Source organism: Cladophialophora bantiana (assembly GCF_000835475.1).
Source record: "Cladophialophora bantiana CBS 173.52 unplaced genomic scaffold supercont1.25, whole genome shotgun sequence".
NCBI classification, from domain to species: domain Eukaryota; kingdom Fungi; phylum Ascomycota; class Eurotiomycetes; order Chaetothyriales; family Herpotrichiellaceae; genus Cladophialophora; species Cladophialophora bantiana.
The window spans coordinates 1-16,000 of NW_015971599.1; the positions used below are offsets into that span (position 1 = coordinate 1).

The window sequence follows — 16,000 nt, forward strand, 5'->3', positions numbered from 1 at the left end:
GCCGAATGAGGCAATGTAGAATGGTATGTTGGTATGTTGGCATGCTCCAGTCCAACATGTCAACAGGCCAACTCCTTCCTTTCTTGGACGTCACGTGATCCCTTCAGCCTCATTCCCCGAAGCTGTCCCTTCGGTTGAGTTTCCTTCCCTGTGCGTCCTTCGCAGGTTCTTAAGGCTGTGTCCAACACGAGCCCACCGTTGTCCCCAAGTACCCTCCGCTCCCCACCCGAATCGGGTGGGTGGTATAGGAAGAAAAGGATAAGGTAAAGGATGGTTGAAGCACAAGCTAAGGAGAGCTAAAGCACAAGGCTATCAGTTGACAAGGCTATTTGGTTAACGTCGCCTTACCCTTTTTCACGTGACAGAAAAGAGAGGAAGCTATATCTTCTTTCTTAAGCGTTGAGCCGTTGCCAATAGGACTATGTGATAGAGAATGAGGCATTCAGCTACTTCAGCTCTTAGTTACCTACTGCGTAGCGTATGTCCTGATATAAACTGTGCTATATTCGTCAGTACTTTCCCGTACACAGCCGTATCGCTGCCCCGTTCAATAATCCCTACGTCGCATCCTAAGTCGTCTAGTATCGCGACTCTAGCCGCTCCTAAAATAAATATCCAGATCACTAATTAGTCGTCTTAGAGTGTGTCTAAGATTCTGGGAGTAGGCGTATGTATTTTACCACAATTCCTCCCAGAGAGTGAGCGACGAATATCAGGGGTCGGTGGATCTCCTAGTCCGGCATCAACATCAATATCTTCTTCGCTCGTGCTCGTTATGTGTGTATACCTCTGGCTTCTCTCTCTTGTCCATTAAGCTGGCCAACAAGCTTTTGGCGTGATCAAACGACTCTGGGTAGAGTACTCTGGCTCCGGCTCCGGCTCCGGCTTTGCCATTGAACACTACGGGTAATTCATGCAGCCTCAGCATATACGCCCTCTTTCACTAACCAAACCAGCTTCTCCCTCGGACCGTACCTTGTGAGCGCCAAGCTGCTATTTCTTAGGTGCTATTTAGATACCGGCGCAGGCAGTCCCCTTATAAGCAGGTCTCCCGGGTACGGGCACTTTGGGTGGCGCGGGGCACTCACCCCTCTGGATTCGGCTGCCGACTCGCCAAACGGCCGCCAATGCCCCTCAATGTCTAGGCGCCCTGCCAAAACATTCTCCAACCAACCACATGGCTTTCTCTTTGCAACACCAAGAGTCGACCAAGCATGTCCAGCTGGTGAGATGGACTGGCCTCGCCTCATGAATGGACCATGGCGGCTAACTGCTCACTGACCGTCCTCTGCCTTCGTCGCTGATCATGTCCTCTATATAAATACATCGTCGGTCTCGCAACAGGCCGCGGTCAAGTGAGACTCCTAACATCTAATGTCCTGACTGACATCCACCATTTAATCGACCTCGCTGGTCACTGTGCAAAAGTTGGGCTTCATCTTGTTCACTATCTAGTTCCGAGTTCTTTACTCCGTCTGAGTTTCCCTGCACTGCTTCCAGCAGCCATAATCATCATGTCTTATCCTCTTCCTAGCCCAGGGCAGCCGCAAGGAGGCTATTATCCTCGTACGAGTCCCTCACCCATGATCCGGTCTGAGCAGTCGCTAACTGGCATCCAGCACCTCCTTCTAATGGCCAACGTACGGCATTCAACAAGGCCTCGTCCTTTAGTCTGTGACAAGGCTGATCTCATTTAGCATCATTTCCTCCTCCTCCTCAACAGTCCCCACCTCCCAGCTTCTTCCCACCACCTCCATCAGGGCCATCTCCTCCGCAGAATGCCTCATATCCTCCTCCTCCCATATCCCAAGCAGTTGGGCAGACCCCTTCCCCTCCTCCCATCCAGCAACCCACCGCCCAACGGCCATTCAACTATTCTACCGTCCCTGCCTCGGCACCTGCCCACAAAACCACCTTCGACCACAGCGCCATTCACAACCGACAACCCTCGTACAATGGCCCTACAACCTCCTTTGACGAAGCCGACGAAAAAGTTGCATCTCCGCGCCTGCAAAAACTTACCCAGGAGATGGCAAACGTGATGAAAGTGCCTCAAGGGCCCTCATTAGTGGGGGTCCCTCAAGGCGGCCAATTCGTCGGTGTCCAAGCTACGACGCAGGACGATGTAGGGACATTCAACGGCGGCTCGTATCGCATCTCTCACCGCGACACGAATTCCATATTGACGATACAGTTGGCGATGGGGTGTCCCATTACAGCCAAACCAGGGGTGATGATCGCGATGAGTCCCTCGGTCATGTTGAAAGGGAATGTAAAATTCAGCATGAAGAAATTACTGATTGGTGGAGAGATGGCACATTCGACATTCACGGGCCCAGGCGAGATTTTGCTCGCGCCCAGCACATTGGGGGATATCTCCATTCTGCGTCTGGCGGGGAACGAGACGTGGAGTGTCGGGCGCGATGCGTTTCTGGCGTGCACGCAGGGAGTGGTAAAAGAATATAAGAGTCAGTCAATCAGCAAGGCCATGTTCTCTGGCGAGGGTTTATTTGTCTACAAGATCTCCGGTATTGGCATATTGTGGATGTCCACCTTTGGAGCGGTGCTGAGGAAAGATGTGAGTGTCCCCATTACAGCCGAGAATCCCACGCCACCCTCGCTCAACTCCCTCTGACCCCGTGAAATCTCGTGGTCAAATATTCAATTTCTGACTGGGTGACACATGTGTATATAGCTCGTCGACGGCGAAAAGTACATCATCGATAACGGCCACCTCGTCGCCTGGAACTGCAAGTACGTCCTCGAACGCATCGCCTCCGGGGGCATCATCTCCGGAATCAGCTCGGGCGAAGGCTTGGTATGTAAGTTCACGGGTCCTGGAACAGTCTTCATGCAGACACGAAATGCAGCTGCCTTTTCTGCGTTTATCAGTGGGAACGCCCATCGGGAGGTGTGAAAAGGGAATACCAATGACATTTCTAATACTGGTAGCGATACTACGTTTGCTTTCGTGAGCGTTACGCCTGTAAATCTCTGTGTGCTCCATATCATCGAGTTCAATTTCCATTTTAGGGCCTGCCCGTGGCTATTTTCACACGGAGTTGTATCATTTTCACCAACGCCATGCCCTTTCCCACCGACGAGGGTACATCGGACCGAAGGGGCCCCTAACCCGGCCTCGACATTTCACGCTTATCCGTTGAGCCTCTTTCTCTTGCCCACTTGGGCAGTGAAGCCGCTCTTGATTGCCGTTACGGACCGTCTGCTGCCGCAAGACTTGCAGGTAACGAAGTACAGCCGATTCTCACCCTTGCTCAACTCGGTGTTGGGGGATCGGCAAGTCTTGCAAGTCACGTATTCGACAATGTATCGTCTCAGGACGTTCTCGATCTGTTTCTGCTGAAATCTGCCCTTGATGACCAGTCTCTTGGACCCGTCGACCGAACCGCTTGTGCCGAGTTCGGCGAACAGAAACTGGGTGACGTGCTCGTCATTTCGGTTCATCCTCTTGCAGATCTCGGCGATGTTGGCAAAGATCGTCTTCTTGTTGCCTTCCCTTAGGCATTGAGGGGGGGGAATCTTGTATGATTTGCTTCCCGAGGACAGAATATCGGGATTGTGTTCGTTGACAAGATGGAAGAATCGTTTGAGTAGAAGCTCGTAGGAGATCGGATTAGTGGCATCATGAGCCCAAATTCCTGTTCCCTGAGTCATATCCCCTGTTTGTTCTTGTGGTGCACCCTCCTCTTTCTCCTCAGTGGTCGCATCCGCAAGACCGGCACGGGCGAGTTTCTCAGCGAAGTCCTCTCCCTCAGCCTTGGGCTTGGTCGTCTTCTTTTTCTTCTTCTTCAAAGCGGAGGCGTCGAAGTCGCCGTCGGCACCAACAGCAGGAGCAGCAGCTTCGCCATCCTCCTTGTCTTCCGTTTTTGATTTGGTTGGTTTCTTCTTTTTCTTGTTTAGGCCTGCGAACATATCCGTCATTTCATCAATGACTTGGTCATCGGGCGCTGCGGATTCATGAGGTGTCAGTATTGGTTTGCTCCTTGATGATCCCGGAGCGTCCATACGTGATGAATGTTTCTCTGCTGTGACCTTGTCCTCTGAGCCGGACAGAGGCGCCTCTGAGATCTCGCCGTTCTCATCCATGATGGTGCTATCGCCGCTGAATGCGACGGATTTGCGAGGCTTTCGATGAGGAATCGGTTGAGGTTGTTCCTGTAGAAGAGCAGATGATGTGTCAGTCATGTCTGAATTCTTCTTGCTGGTGGGGCAAGGTGCATGAGGTTTCAGATTGGTTTCCCCGACTGGAGAGGCATCTGCGTGCGAGGTGGGGATTTGTGTGGCGTTACGCACAACTTCGGCCATGATTCGTGGTGGTTGAATGTGTTGTAGATGAGAAGAGATGTGAATGCCCTGAGTCTCCTTTGTCTGCTCTCTGAAAGTGTGCGAGAATGTTCAGGAAGATGTGTGGAATTAAGAAGTGCAAGTCCAGGATTTTTTCCCTTCAAATAATACGAAGGGCGATAATGAGTCAAACTGCTCTAAGGTTCTGAGTGACGCATGGCACGTGCTACTTTAATCTCTTGCGGTCTGACAAATCCGCCACGCACATTTGACCAAGATTTGACATACGCGCCCCGCGTGCTCATTTGGTCAGACAACACCCCCAGTGACCTGTACTGGCCTTGTCGACTTTCATTCGTCCATCTAGGTATCACACTTGAACACTCCCGACGCAGGCACTCCAGTTCATTGATTCATCCCGCCCGGTGTTAGACTGCTGCTATGGATCTGTCCTAAGCTCCTCTCCCCAGAAGCCTGTCCTTGGCTGAAGGCGATAAAATCTTTCACTGCCAAGATGTCCGAAACCGATGGCACAGCTGCTTCCTTCATAGAACCTCCCTCGAGCGACGACAACAATGACGTCGACTCCCTACCTTCCGAACCGGACTCCGACGAAGTCACTGTGAGCGAAGATGAAGAATATTCAGAGTCAGATGCAGAGAGAGAGTGGAAGGAGAGCTTGCAACAGCTGGAGTTAGTGCTGTCTATGGTGATTGTCCCCTACGTCGGGAAATATTTTGGGAGGAAATTCGCCTACTGGGGTATGTGACATGTATGCGGGTCGACTGCATTCCCGTGTTGCGCAAGTTTTCTTCTGTCAAGGGGGGCTAATTGAGAAACCACAGGTTGGAAGCAGTTCATGGAATGGAAATATCCCGTCGAGATCGTGGTGACCAGCAAGGCTGCGTTCAAGGGGATTGGTGCTGTAGAGGCTGCGGCTTCTCTGTGAAGGGAAAAAACGACAATATGTCCCTGGGGGAACACCCAAAATGAAGCAGCTGCCAAACGCCGATTTGATGAAGCGGACATTGGACTGGAACTCCGCAGTGGAGTTACAATATTGGATGGTCCAAGTTGCAGCTGCTGCGATGGAGCATGACAGAAATGCCACGAGTTGCTTGGCGTGGTACAACGTCGCTCTATGATCGGAAAAGCGATATTAGCCAAGTTCGAGCTGACACGCACAACAACTTTATTTGGAGAGGGGGACGTCGCCGTCGCCAACAGAGACAAAGAGTTGTACGTATACTCGGGAGCTTCGCGGAAGGGAAGAGAATTGTTCAAGCGGTTCGCGGACCTGGCTCCATGGCAAACAATGCGGATCCTTGATACCTGTTATATTCTCGAAGAGTGTCGCGGTTCCTCCAGCGAAACATCCTCTGACTTCGTATTAGCAGCGGTCGCCTCTCAAAATGATAATAATTGGTCCCTCTTCACACGGCCCTCTTCCCAGAACAGTTCTTTTTGAAGATTCCTCGTTCGCCTCAGCCTCCTGCTTTACACGGCCCTCTTCTGCTCCATCTTGTTCTCAATACGAGGAGTCTGTACAAGAGGGCTCCTAGTGCGAGGACCCATCCATTGCCTTCACCACTCCATGACTCCCTGTGTTTGTTCAGGTCTTCTCAAGAGCACTGCTCGGTGTGGACGCATCTTCTCTTCATCTACAGCCTGGGAGGCTGGGTCATTTGAAGACTCGGTGGGCTGTAATTGTAGTCGATAGGTCCGCATTAGAACAGCTATTGTCCCATTGGGATCGACCCCTACTAGTAACCCTCGAATGGCGAAGCAAAGGTACCTCCCATTCGTCGCAGTCCACATTCCAAGCCACTTTGCAAAAAGTGATTCGATAACAATCGTGACGGGGCGGGGAAAGCCAGGTAACCAAATCTGATCTACGGGAAGGATCTCATCTCCATCTGGGCTGAAAAGATGCGTTTCCTCGTTTGGCGGATCGTTTTCTGGTGTGAAAGCTTCGGAGAGTGCGGCGACGCATTGATTGGCGGCTTCTTGCTCGGTTTCGGGGGCGTTAGTCAAAGTCGCCCTGGCGATGTTGGGGAGAGCAACTAGGACGCGATAGCCGTGATTCTCGCAAGGAAGTCGAAATATCCATCGCCACTCTTTTAGGATGATCTGCACGGCGTCTATTTCCCACTATAAGCATAGATTAGTCCGGGTTACCCTTGAAGGGATCGACCTGAGACCAGTGTAATTACGAAATTGAAGTCCAAAGGCAACCTGAAGGGGGCACTCACGAAAGGCATGAAGTCTGGATGGCAGTGTCTCTTCTCAAAGTACTGGTCCCCTCGAAAAAATGTACCGTCGACCTCGTGAAAGGCCAAATGGAGGGCGACTTCGCGGTTTCCCTGAAATCGTCTGTGAATGATTTGTCGCAAAATTCGCGAAAGGACAAGTGCTGCCACCTGATGCGCCGTTATGGCTTTCTCTGCGACATAAGCGTCCTTCAGCTGTATCGCGAGGTTGTCATCGCAAAACCAATTCGCAGCAGCAGTCATGTTGAGTGAGGGCATGAAGTGCACAATCAACATTAACGGAATGTCGTCGCTCTTCCTTCTAGACAGTCTTAGCTAAAGACTATTCCGATATTCTCGATATACGGTCGTCATTTCGTTGTAGTCGCCGGAAATACCACCTATGAGCCGGATGTGCTGGAGAGGGGTGATGAACATCAACCCATCGATCAGGTTTCGAAATCGACGACATACTTGTCTGAGGTATGCAGCGGCATGGAGAGTGTACGGGCAACCGGCCTGGTACAGATAGATATCGCCGGTGATGAGGTTGGACAGAATCAGATCCATAATCTCATCTGGCAGCCTGGAAAAGACGTCGGTCTCACCACAGAAGCTTGCGTCTCTCCGCCCAACTAATATTTCATCTATATCCTCCCTAATCAAGATACCGAATACCCTTTCCGGCGAAAGTGCCATGTTGAAGAGCCTGTAACAAATGCTTGGATAATGTAGCCTGCGCTGCACAAAGGTTGAAGGTGAAGTATATTCATTTCCCGTATTCGGTAGCTCCTCAACATCTCGGTAATGCCGCAGGGACAGCGAGTTGGGCGAGGTCAACGTCGATTTCGGGCAACTGCGACCTTGCTTTGAGGTGGGAAGGAATGTTAGCCGATCACAAGACTATCACCGATTAGGCTAAACGACCATGTTCCCCATGTGATTACCGAGTACAGTAGCCGCTCGCCACTTGGCGAATCCCTGCTTAACCCTCTCCTTACCCTCGGCTCACCTTCTGCTTCCTGAGCGATCCCTGAGCAATATCTGAGTCCTATTAACACTAACTTTCGTCAACTTTCGTCAAGTTTGAGATAGATCCCAATCCAGTCCCCCTTCTAAGGGACATAGAACGTTTGAAGCGGAAAACTGTTTTGGCTTTCATTCTTGAACTCGAAAGGAAAGATGTGGAAAGAGGAAGGGCGCGTCCTGCCATATTTTCGTTGGCTTATAAAGAGCTAGATAGGCTAATACTGTTGGAGAAAGATGCCTTTCTGTGGTTTACCTTCTTGCTTCTCAATCGCTCAACGGGTTCGGGGCGGAAATGGGAGCACACCTCTCTTCCTCAAACCAATCACTATTCTCTAGTCACCCACTAGTGCTAACCGGCGGACCAACAACGATACTGATGTTCTAGAACAAAGAGTTTAGCGGAACAAGCGGGTACACCATGCTTAAATTGGAGGATTTCTCACCTGCTGGCGGCACTGTCTGAGTTCCTCGTCATCTGCCTCCTCTCACTGGTCTTGTAGGCTCCTGTCAGAAAGATTCTGAATCGTTCACCTCCATGTGATTCCAGGTGATATTCATGGGGCATTCTTCGCTCTCCGCAGTTGTCAAGTATCGAGAGCGTATCTGGAGGATTGGGAGGTCGATACCTGGGAAATGAAGAAACCCGTACTGGCTGCTGGGGCTCTCCAATGCTTCAACATCCACAATTCTGCTTTCTTGTTGGGACTCTCCACTTGTGTAGCCGCTGAATGAGCTGTCAGTATTTAATGGTTCAGTCGGCCGCAGTCGGGAATATGACAGACACTCGTTGCGGGAAAGGTTCGAATGAATGTTGAGTAAGATATAGTTGATAATCCGGCTTGAGCACCCGTAAAACTTTACGTATCGATCAAAGACTAGAGTGCCTGAATAAGTACCAAGGATGCCTCGCACCATAAGAAGACCGAGGAGTGAGTCTCGTTCGTGATCAATTCTCCATTCGATTATACCATCGAGGAATGAGCCCGGCAACGGAGGGTGGCTTGAGAGACCTCCGGTTTGAAGTCCGACCTAGAAACCAATGTCTCTACGAAATCGTAGTTGTGGCGCTCGATGACTCTGAAGAGAGGATAGCCCAAGTTTACGCCACCGCCTATGCAGGAGAGAAGGACCTTCCGCGACCTTTCACTGATCTTGCTCGACTCTCTTAGCAAGAGGCGTTAGTCCATTTTCGTCAGGCCTGTTTAAGAAGGACATATTGTGGGCGGCAGCGGCTTAGCAGCGGATGGAGACCATGATGAGCACCAATATGGGGAGGGGTGCCGAAGAACTGCTCCGTACCCGATAGAATTCGCGCTTAGTCTTCAGGTTCAGTCCGAAGAGACTCTGACATATCCCATGCTATTTCATGGTCGAAAGTTCTTTTGGCATGATATGTCCAATTTCCTGCAGCACATGGGAGCAAAGGCAGTGATCGCCATTTGGTTCTCTGGTCTGCTTCTTTGGACAATGAGCTCCTCCTTTCTGTCATCAAGTGCCAGATATGACATACATGCGATAACGAATTCATTGTGTCGCGTTGGGAACAGTCGCGAACAACTTCTCGTGAAGTATTCTGGCAAGGACGAACGGGCGAGCCAAAGAAGTTTGGTCTCCTTATCAATGACGACCAGTCCTAGGCACGACTCGACAAGGTATGTTTGCTGAAAGATTCTGTCAAAGTTGAAATTCCTCTCTCCGAACTTGACAGCAAGATCATGCTGCAATTCACAGATGGTGGTCGGTGTCGGCGCACTGGACACCCACATGGGGATTTTAACCGCGACACCGTGAACATCTTCCAGCTGTTGAACACGTCCATCAATCGTCGGGCTCTATGTTTGCGGTAAGCCCCATAGTCCTGCCGGCCATTGGTGGATCACTCCAAACATTGTTCTCTGCATCTACAGTTCGAAATGAGATCCAGGTGTAGTTGTGGCAAAAGAAACCTATTCTCATTATTAGTCGGAATTATCATTATTGTCACAACAGATGTGCAACCTACATGCCGTTCTTCTCATGATCTGTTCTTTCAACTTGATATCGATGAGCTCGCTTATTGCACAGTTATTTAACCTGTACCCGACTGGGCTTCTGAAATCATCGCCGCTTGCGCTAATGAAAATATGACGACTCCAACAAGTTGAGGAATGGGTGATAGTGGACAGAGCCTCTCGACTCGTAGCGAGACATCTCGTTCTATGGTCTCTGAGCTCGTCCAGAGGCGCTAGGAAAGAGGCTAAACAGGGCGTCGGGGTCGCACTCATCAAGAGCATCGATAATTACAAACATCGCCCTTCGATTTTGACACAATGCTCGTATTGCTGCGTTTATACTATCAACGTTTGGCGTTCTTCGATGTCGTCAACCCTGAAACAACTCCTCGCATTGTGGAAGCCATTGAGGAAGCTGTTCCACCCCTAATAGTAGCTGCTTTAGGACGCAAGCGATTGTCTCGAGAAAGGTACTGTTTGTCGCGCCTTTTGCGTTCGAAGAAAATATAGGCAAGACCGAAATCTTTCTCCACGTTCTTGCTGAGTTCTTCGATGATCAGAGAGCTTAGTAGGAAAATCCCATCAGCAACAACTCATAGAAGCACTAACCATAAATCTTAAAGGTATTCAAAGAGAGGAATAGCAACACAGTGGACATCAGTCCAACTCTGGTCAGCCGAACACGGTCGCTGATGGCATAATAGAGATCTAGACAGACGTGGTAATCTTCTCCGCCGTTGTTGTAGCTAAAGCAAAATACCACCCTCAACATCGGTCAAGGGCTGAAACTCCCTAAATGGCTTACCAAGAACCTTGCCGCGACCATCAAATCTAACTCCCTCGCTCCGAAGCAGTTCAATTTTTTTGGTCGCATATTTCCCGTCTTTACCCCAGTCACCATGAAACCCGCCAATACTCCCATCTGCTGCTAGAACGCGGTGACATGGCACGTCAGGAGCAAAAGGGTTGTTGCGCATCCCGTTTCCCACCGCTCGAGCAGAAGACTTGAGATAGTCGGAGATTGCAGCGTAAGTCGTGTAGCGTCCACGTGGAACAGAAAGAAGTGTGGTATAGAGCTTCTTTCGATATGGAGTCAGTGAAGGATGGGAATGGATACGATCTAGAGTTCGTTTTAGCTCTTCCTCGCCTGCTTGGGTCGCTTTTGCCGATGTTGTCTTGCCCTCCGCAGCAATGTTCGCAGTGTTGGTCAATTCTGTAGAAGTCTCGGACGGCTTGAATTTGAGCGTTGATTGTTGTTTCCCTGTCTTCCTGCTTTTCACCGTCGTTGACTGAGCAGCAGGGCGGTCAACCTCTTCTACGGCCCGTTTTCGACCAGCAATAGTTGACGCTGGTTGATGTCTGTGCGCCACTGTTTTGCTGGGGGTCATTTTTGCGTACTTTCTTTCGTTCTTGCTTCTGCATCGTAGGCTCGCTTCGTCTAGGCAACAAAGATCGACTTCTCCAGCTCGAATCTTCTGTCCCAGTGCGATGGCATCCCGCAACTGTTGCTCATTCATGTTCCTAACGGCGGGTTTATGTATTATCGCGTCCCATGGTTGCTGACTGTTGCCTATTACGCTGTCGAGAATGATGCGGGCAAAGCAGTGGTCCAAAGTAACAGGCCATACAGGTTGAGCAGGATCCCCAGATTTAGCCATTTGGGGCAGGATTTCAGAATATAATGTCGTCCATTCTGTCCGCAGAGCTTCAATATCAGACATTACTATTCTTTGGGGACACATAGTGAGGCGCGGAACTGCGCACCGCTACCCACCCAAACGAGATAGAAGTTGATTCCCAGTGATCGAACGATATCGCTAGGACCTACGGGAACACAAAACCTGTGATTATTCAATATAGGTTGGATGTCTCCCAAAGTCGAGGTCCTCATTGTGTATGGGGTGCGCGGAAGTACAGGGTACCCAAGTAAAGTCTTGGATTTATCCGAACCCGCCACACTTACTGACGTCACGCGTTCTTCGCGTTCACGCGCGACGCGAGCTAAGTAACGAAAGCCATTCTTTGCCAATGGCATCTTCTCGCGGAAAAACTCAACAAGATATTGACACTGCAACATGCTAGACTCCTAGAACACAACCATAGCGGCGTTGTATAGACCGAGATGGCTTCAGAAACAAGCTCCCCCTCCGCCGCCGGCTCACCCACGAGCGCAACATCAAACATACTGACTCCAACGCGAAAAGTTCGGGCTTTGCTTGCCCAATTCGATGACTCGGATTCTTATACCGCTACTCCTACTCGGCCTCAGCAAGTCGACAAGAATCCTGTTGCTCAATCTGCCTCCAGGGCGGAGAAGGACAAGCTGGAAAATCCCTCCGATGATTCAGATGATGATGACATCTTAGCACCACGACGACCCCAATCTGCGAAGGACATCAACTCTGATCCAGCTGCTCCTCCGCAGCACAGTTATGAGCATCGTAACCCTCAACCTAGCTCCCATGTGGAGTTGAACAAGGAAGACGGAGATTTTGTCGATTCAGAGGAGGATAACATCTTCGCAGGACGGCGCACTTCCAACACGAACCCAAAAGGTACGCCTTCACGACGATCACCTTCTCCGCTATTTTTTCCGTCCCCAAAAGAGCAAAAGTCGAAATTTCTTGCCCTCGTCGAGAAGCACAGAAAGCAACGACTTGAAAAGGAAGCAGAAGAAGCCGCCAAGCAAGCGGCCCGTGTTGAAAGCCTAAAATCGCAAGGAGAAGGACAACATAGGATCCGCGGTTCAAGCCCTGCAGATGATACGAACGAGGAGAGTGATTTCTCTGAGGGGGCTGCAGGAAAGAAGCTGTCAAAGCACGCACGTCCCACACGAAAGGCAAGCAAGAAGGCTATTGAAGAAATGAATCGGGAGACCCAAAGGATCTGTCGAAACATGCAACTTGCACATCAAGCCCGGACAAAGAAGAAAATAACCAAGGACAGTTTGTTGGCTCGATTCAATTTTCCGGTCGCAAGTTCGACTCTTGAGCGAGAAGCCGACCTCTGTCCTACCAGCAGCTCTAGAGCAGCATCAGATAACGAAGCTGGCAATGCTCGCGAGACGCCTCCTACCAGCCCAATCTCGGAGGAAATCGTCAACGACCAAAAGGAGGTCGCCGTTGAAAGGCCAAACAAGGGTAAAGGAAGGGCGCTTTCTGTGGGACCCATGGGGCAAGAAGTTCAGACCCATTCGGTGACAGCACTCCGGGTCAACGCATCAGAGGAGCAGTCTCTGAAACCTTTTATCAAGCCGTTAGACAAATCAATCCTTTCCAAGATCTCACTAGCTGCGATGACTGGGTCAGATGACGACGGCTCTGATTCAGATCTCGAAGTGGTCACCTCACGCGGCGACATGCGCAAATATGCGGCGTTCGAACATTTGCCTTCACGAAAAGCTAAAGAAGCTCCGTCACACCTGGCATTGCGTTCGCTTGCAAATCTAATTGGTGAAGATCTCAAGCACTCTATGAACGCAGCCGAAATGGAAGCATCATTACGACGGGCTGCTCGTTCGCAGGCCCGGCAAGAAAGACAACAAAGAATCGAAGAATTAAAGGCGAAAGGAGTCGTTGTGCAGACAGCCGAGGAGCGGGAGCGCGAACAACAGGAGGTGGAAGATCTTTTGGAGCGAGCGCGACAGGAAGCTGTGGAGATCCAGAAACGTGAAAAGGCCCTTGCAAAAAAGGACGGTAGTTACACCAAGGATGAGCTGGATGACGAAGACGAAAGTGACGACGAAGATTTCGCTGAAGATGAGGACGGTGATCTAGATGGGGATTCTGAAGAGGAAGATGACAGTGATGCCGAGCGCGATGATGGCGATGAAGAGGAGGAAGGGATAGAAGATGTAGAAGGAAATGACGATATGCAGGGCAATCTACTTGACGATCTAGCTGAAGAACAGGATTCCGCCGAATCTTCTTCTTCAGAGGCCGACCCCGATGATGAGAACGAGCATTCTGGTGCTGCGGTCAAAGAAGGCGGTTTGCAGACTGACTCCATGCCACGAAAAAGCCGAAGAAATCGAGTAGTCAGCGACGACGAAGATGAAGACATATCATCTGCAACTCTACAATCTCCACAGCTTCCTCGACCTGCAAAGACCCCCCAATCCATGTCTCGTTCAGCGAGAAAGCAGATTCCTGGTCTGCAGATGTCAGACGACCTTCCGATCGGCCTAACCCAGGCCTTTGCCGCTACAATGGCAGATTCGCAAAGTCAGAGTACGGTGAACGTGCAAGAACAAGACAGCCTCACCATGACGGCAGACCTTCCGTCGCCGAACATTGCAGTGGTACCAAAACTTTACCGTCTTGAATCGGTCGACATGATCACCGACAGTCAGCCAGCTTCTCAGACGCAACCATTGGATGTCAACCTGTCGTTTTCTGGATCTGAGCCAGTTTCACAAACCCCGGCGAATCATTCGCGTCTTAATAGCGTGGACTTTACTCCTTCACAGGTGCATTTCGAACCAACACAGGACGCGGGATACGAACTGAGTCCTTTCCTGGGGAATCGCTTTGCCACTGACACTCCTCAACAACCAGCACCGCACTCAACTGTGGATACCGTTATGCTCCCGAATGATGTGCAAGATAGCCCCATCATGCAAAGAAAGGCTAGGCTTGTGCGCGGGCGTATATCCCTCGATCGGTCGGATGAGAAGTCGACCGAAGCGAAGGATCCGTCGGCGTTTGACGTCATGCAAAGAGCAGCCAAACAAAATTCTCGTGAAGCATTTGACAAAACAAAGTCACGAGCACGAGAGGTCGTCGATGAAGCGGCAGAAGAATCTGAAGATGAGTATGCTGGCCTCGGTGGAGCAAGCGATGATGAGGTGAACGAGGAAGAAAATGAAGACGACCGCAGAATGATTGATGAAGACACGGAGGTCGGAGTGGGCGATGCAGCCAGACTGGCCAAGCTCTTTGCAGATCGTGAACGTCAGCAAGACGAAGCGGCCGTCTCCAAGCTGCTGAAAGACATCACGACGGGTGCATTACGGCGAAAGCGTGCTAATGACGACCTTGATCTCTCGGACGAAGAAGATGCCGTAATCAGAAGAAGGGAAGCCAAAAGAAGAGAGTTTGCCAAAATGCGCCGAGAACTACTAAAAGATGAAGCTGTCGGCAAGATTGCGGAAGACAAGAAGAAGGAAGCATTTCTGCGAAGCATTGAGGACCGGCCAGACAGCGATGACGATGGAGATGACCTCGATCTCTCGGAGACTCTAGTCGAGGGCGATTCTCAGGTAAAGGATAGTCAGAATGCACAGCAGGACGAAGGTATTGATGCTCAGGAAAGAATGAATCAACCCCCGATAACAGGCAGTGCCCGAGCCCTCACAATCACAGCAGGATCAAAGCTGAATCAAGCTGGGCGATCAAGTCGTCCCACTCATGTTCTTCACAACAGAAGGCCAGGCACTCTAGCCGAGATTCGAGAATCTGTATCGTTCCTCGTCGAAGAGCCAGATTCACAGGCGGGGACTATCGATCTTGGTCTCTCCGATTCGGAAGATGAGCCCGAGGCATACGTAGATCTCGACCGACATCTGTATTCGGCTGCAGCGGATGAAAATGCCGAGGAAGGGGACGATCTGGGTGATTTTATTGTCGACGATGATGGGCACGCCAAAGCCGAGGGAACGTTCAAGAAGCCCGCTTTACCTTCCGGCGACAGTCGAGCCCCATTCTCGGAACGACGGACCAAAGAGAGGACAAACGTTGTCAACCGGCTGAGCATGCTCCGTCAAGCATCATCCTCTTCTGGGTCTTCGGGCAGCACCAAGATGGCGTTCTTCAGCGCAAGCAGCTCAATCAGCGGTGCTTTCAACAAGGTGCCCAGTCTGCTTCGCCGCGCAACGACGAACTCAAGCCTGGGGAGCATGACTGGCCGGGACGAAAATGTATCTGCGACTGGAGTGGTAACGAACAAGACTGAGCGAGGCAAAGCCAGCGAAGAAAAGGAATTTGTAAGGAAAGGCTCTGGTAGTCGAAGAAACGCGGTCAACTACCGACCGACGATCCGCGAGGAGAAGATGAGCCAGCGAGCGGGGATTGCAAAGAAGAAGGCGGCAAAGATCAAAAAGAGTGGGTTCTTGGGAGGTCTTTTTGGAAGAGATAGTTGGGCCTAAATGAATGCCTCGACGAAAAGACTTGGGCGACAATGAAGGCTTTGATCGTGTCAATGCCGACAGTGCTTCAATGGAATGACTAATCGTTTCCCCGAGCGTCGCGCTTCGGGCTCAGCCTCGAAAGCTGTCATTACTTTAGAGCATCCATCCTTGTGTATACTCTGTGACGTTCGGCTCTACTCCTCAGTCAGACGACCCTAACATATCAGGGCGACCGCTGATTCTACCCTTCCACGGCTGATGTGACATCAAGCCTTGAACGGTCCAGTGAAGTGATGTGT

General features: G+C 50.8%; 7 protein-coding genes across 7 annotated transcripts; 3 read left to right on the top strand and 4 right to left on the bottom strand.

Moving 5' to 3' along the window:
• Positions 1-2,029: 2,029 nt before the first annotated feature.
• On the top strand, positions 2,030-2,917 carry Z519_11936 (uncharacterized protein; the record flags this gene model as incomplete). Its single annotated transcript, XM_016769644.1, has 2 exons — positions 2,030-2,578; positions 2,696-2,917. The coding sequence occupies 2 exons, from the start codon at positions 2,030-2,032 to the stop codon at positions 2,915-2,917; spliced, it is 771 nt and encodes a 256-aa protein (XP_016613969.1).
• Positions 2,918-3,153: 236 nt separating this feature from the next.
• Z519_11937 (uncharacterized protein) lies at positions 3,154-4,326 on the bottom strand (the record flags this gene model as incomplete). Its single annotated transcript, XM_016769645.1, has 2 exons — positions 3,154-3,968; positions 4,029-4,326. The coding sequence occupies 2 exons, from the start codon at positions 4,324-4,326 to the stop codon at positions 3,154-3,156; spliced, it is 1,113 nt and encodes a 370-aa protein (XP_016613970.1).
• A 493-nt stretch (positions 4,327-4,819) lies between these two features.
• Positions 4,820-5,254, top strand: Z519_11938 (uncharacterized protein; the record flags this gene model as incomplete). The annotated part of the gene is made up of 2 exons (XM_016769646.1): positions 4,820-5,066; positions 5,151-5,254. 2 exons carry the CDS (start codon positions 4,820-4,822, stop codon positions 5,252-5,254), a joined length of 351 nt encoding a protein of 116 aa, XP_016613971.1.
• Positions 5,255-5,889: 635 nt separating this feature from the next.
• Positions 5,890-6,818, bottom strand: Z519_11939 (uncharacterized protein; the record flags this gene model as incomplete). Its single annotated transcript, XM_016769647.1, has 2 exons — positions 5,890-6,456; positions 6,558-6,818. The coding sequence occupies 2 exons, from the start codon at positions 6,816-6,818 to the stop codon at positions 5,890-5,892; spliced, it is 828 nt and encodes a 275-aa protein (XP_016613972.1).
• Positions 6,819-6,890: 72 nt separating this feature from the next.
• Z519_11940 (uncharacterized protein) lies at positions 6,891-7,253 on the bottom strand (the record flags this gene model as incomplete). Its single annotated transcript, XM_016769648.1, has 1 exon — positions 6,891-7,253. One exon carries the CDS (start codon positions 7,251-7,253, stop codon positions 6,891-6,893), a length of 363 nt encoding a protein of 120 aa, XP_016613973.1.
• Positions 7,254-10,320: 3,067 nt separating this feature from the next.
• Z519_11941 (uncharacterized protein) lies at positions 10,321-11,295 on the bottom strand (the record flags this gene model as incomplete). The annotated part of the gene is made up of 1 exon (XM_016769649.1): positions 10,321-11,295. The coding sequence occupies one exon, from the start codon at positions 11,293-11,295 to the stop codon at positions 10,321-10,323; it is 975 nt and encodes a 324-aa protein (XP_016613974.1).
• Positions 11,296-11,696: 401 nt separating this feature from the next.
• On the top strand, positions 11,697-15,719 carry Z519_11942 (uncharacterized protein; the record flags this gene model as incomplete). The annotated part of the gene is made up of 1 exon (XM_016769650.1): positions 11,697-15,719. One exon carries the CDS (start codon positions 11,697-11,699, stop codon positions 15,717-15,719), a length of 4,023 nt encoding a protein of 1,340 aa, XP_016613975.1.
• Between the last annotated feature and the right edge of the window lie 281 nt (positions 15,720-16,000).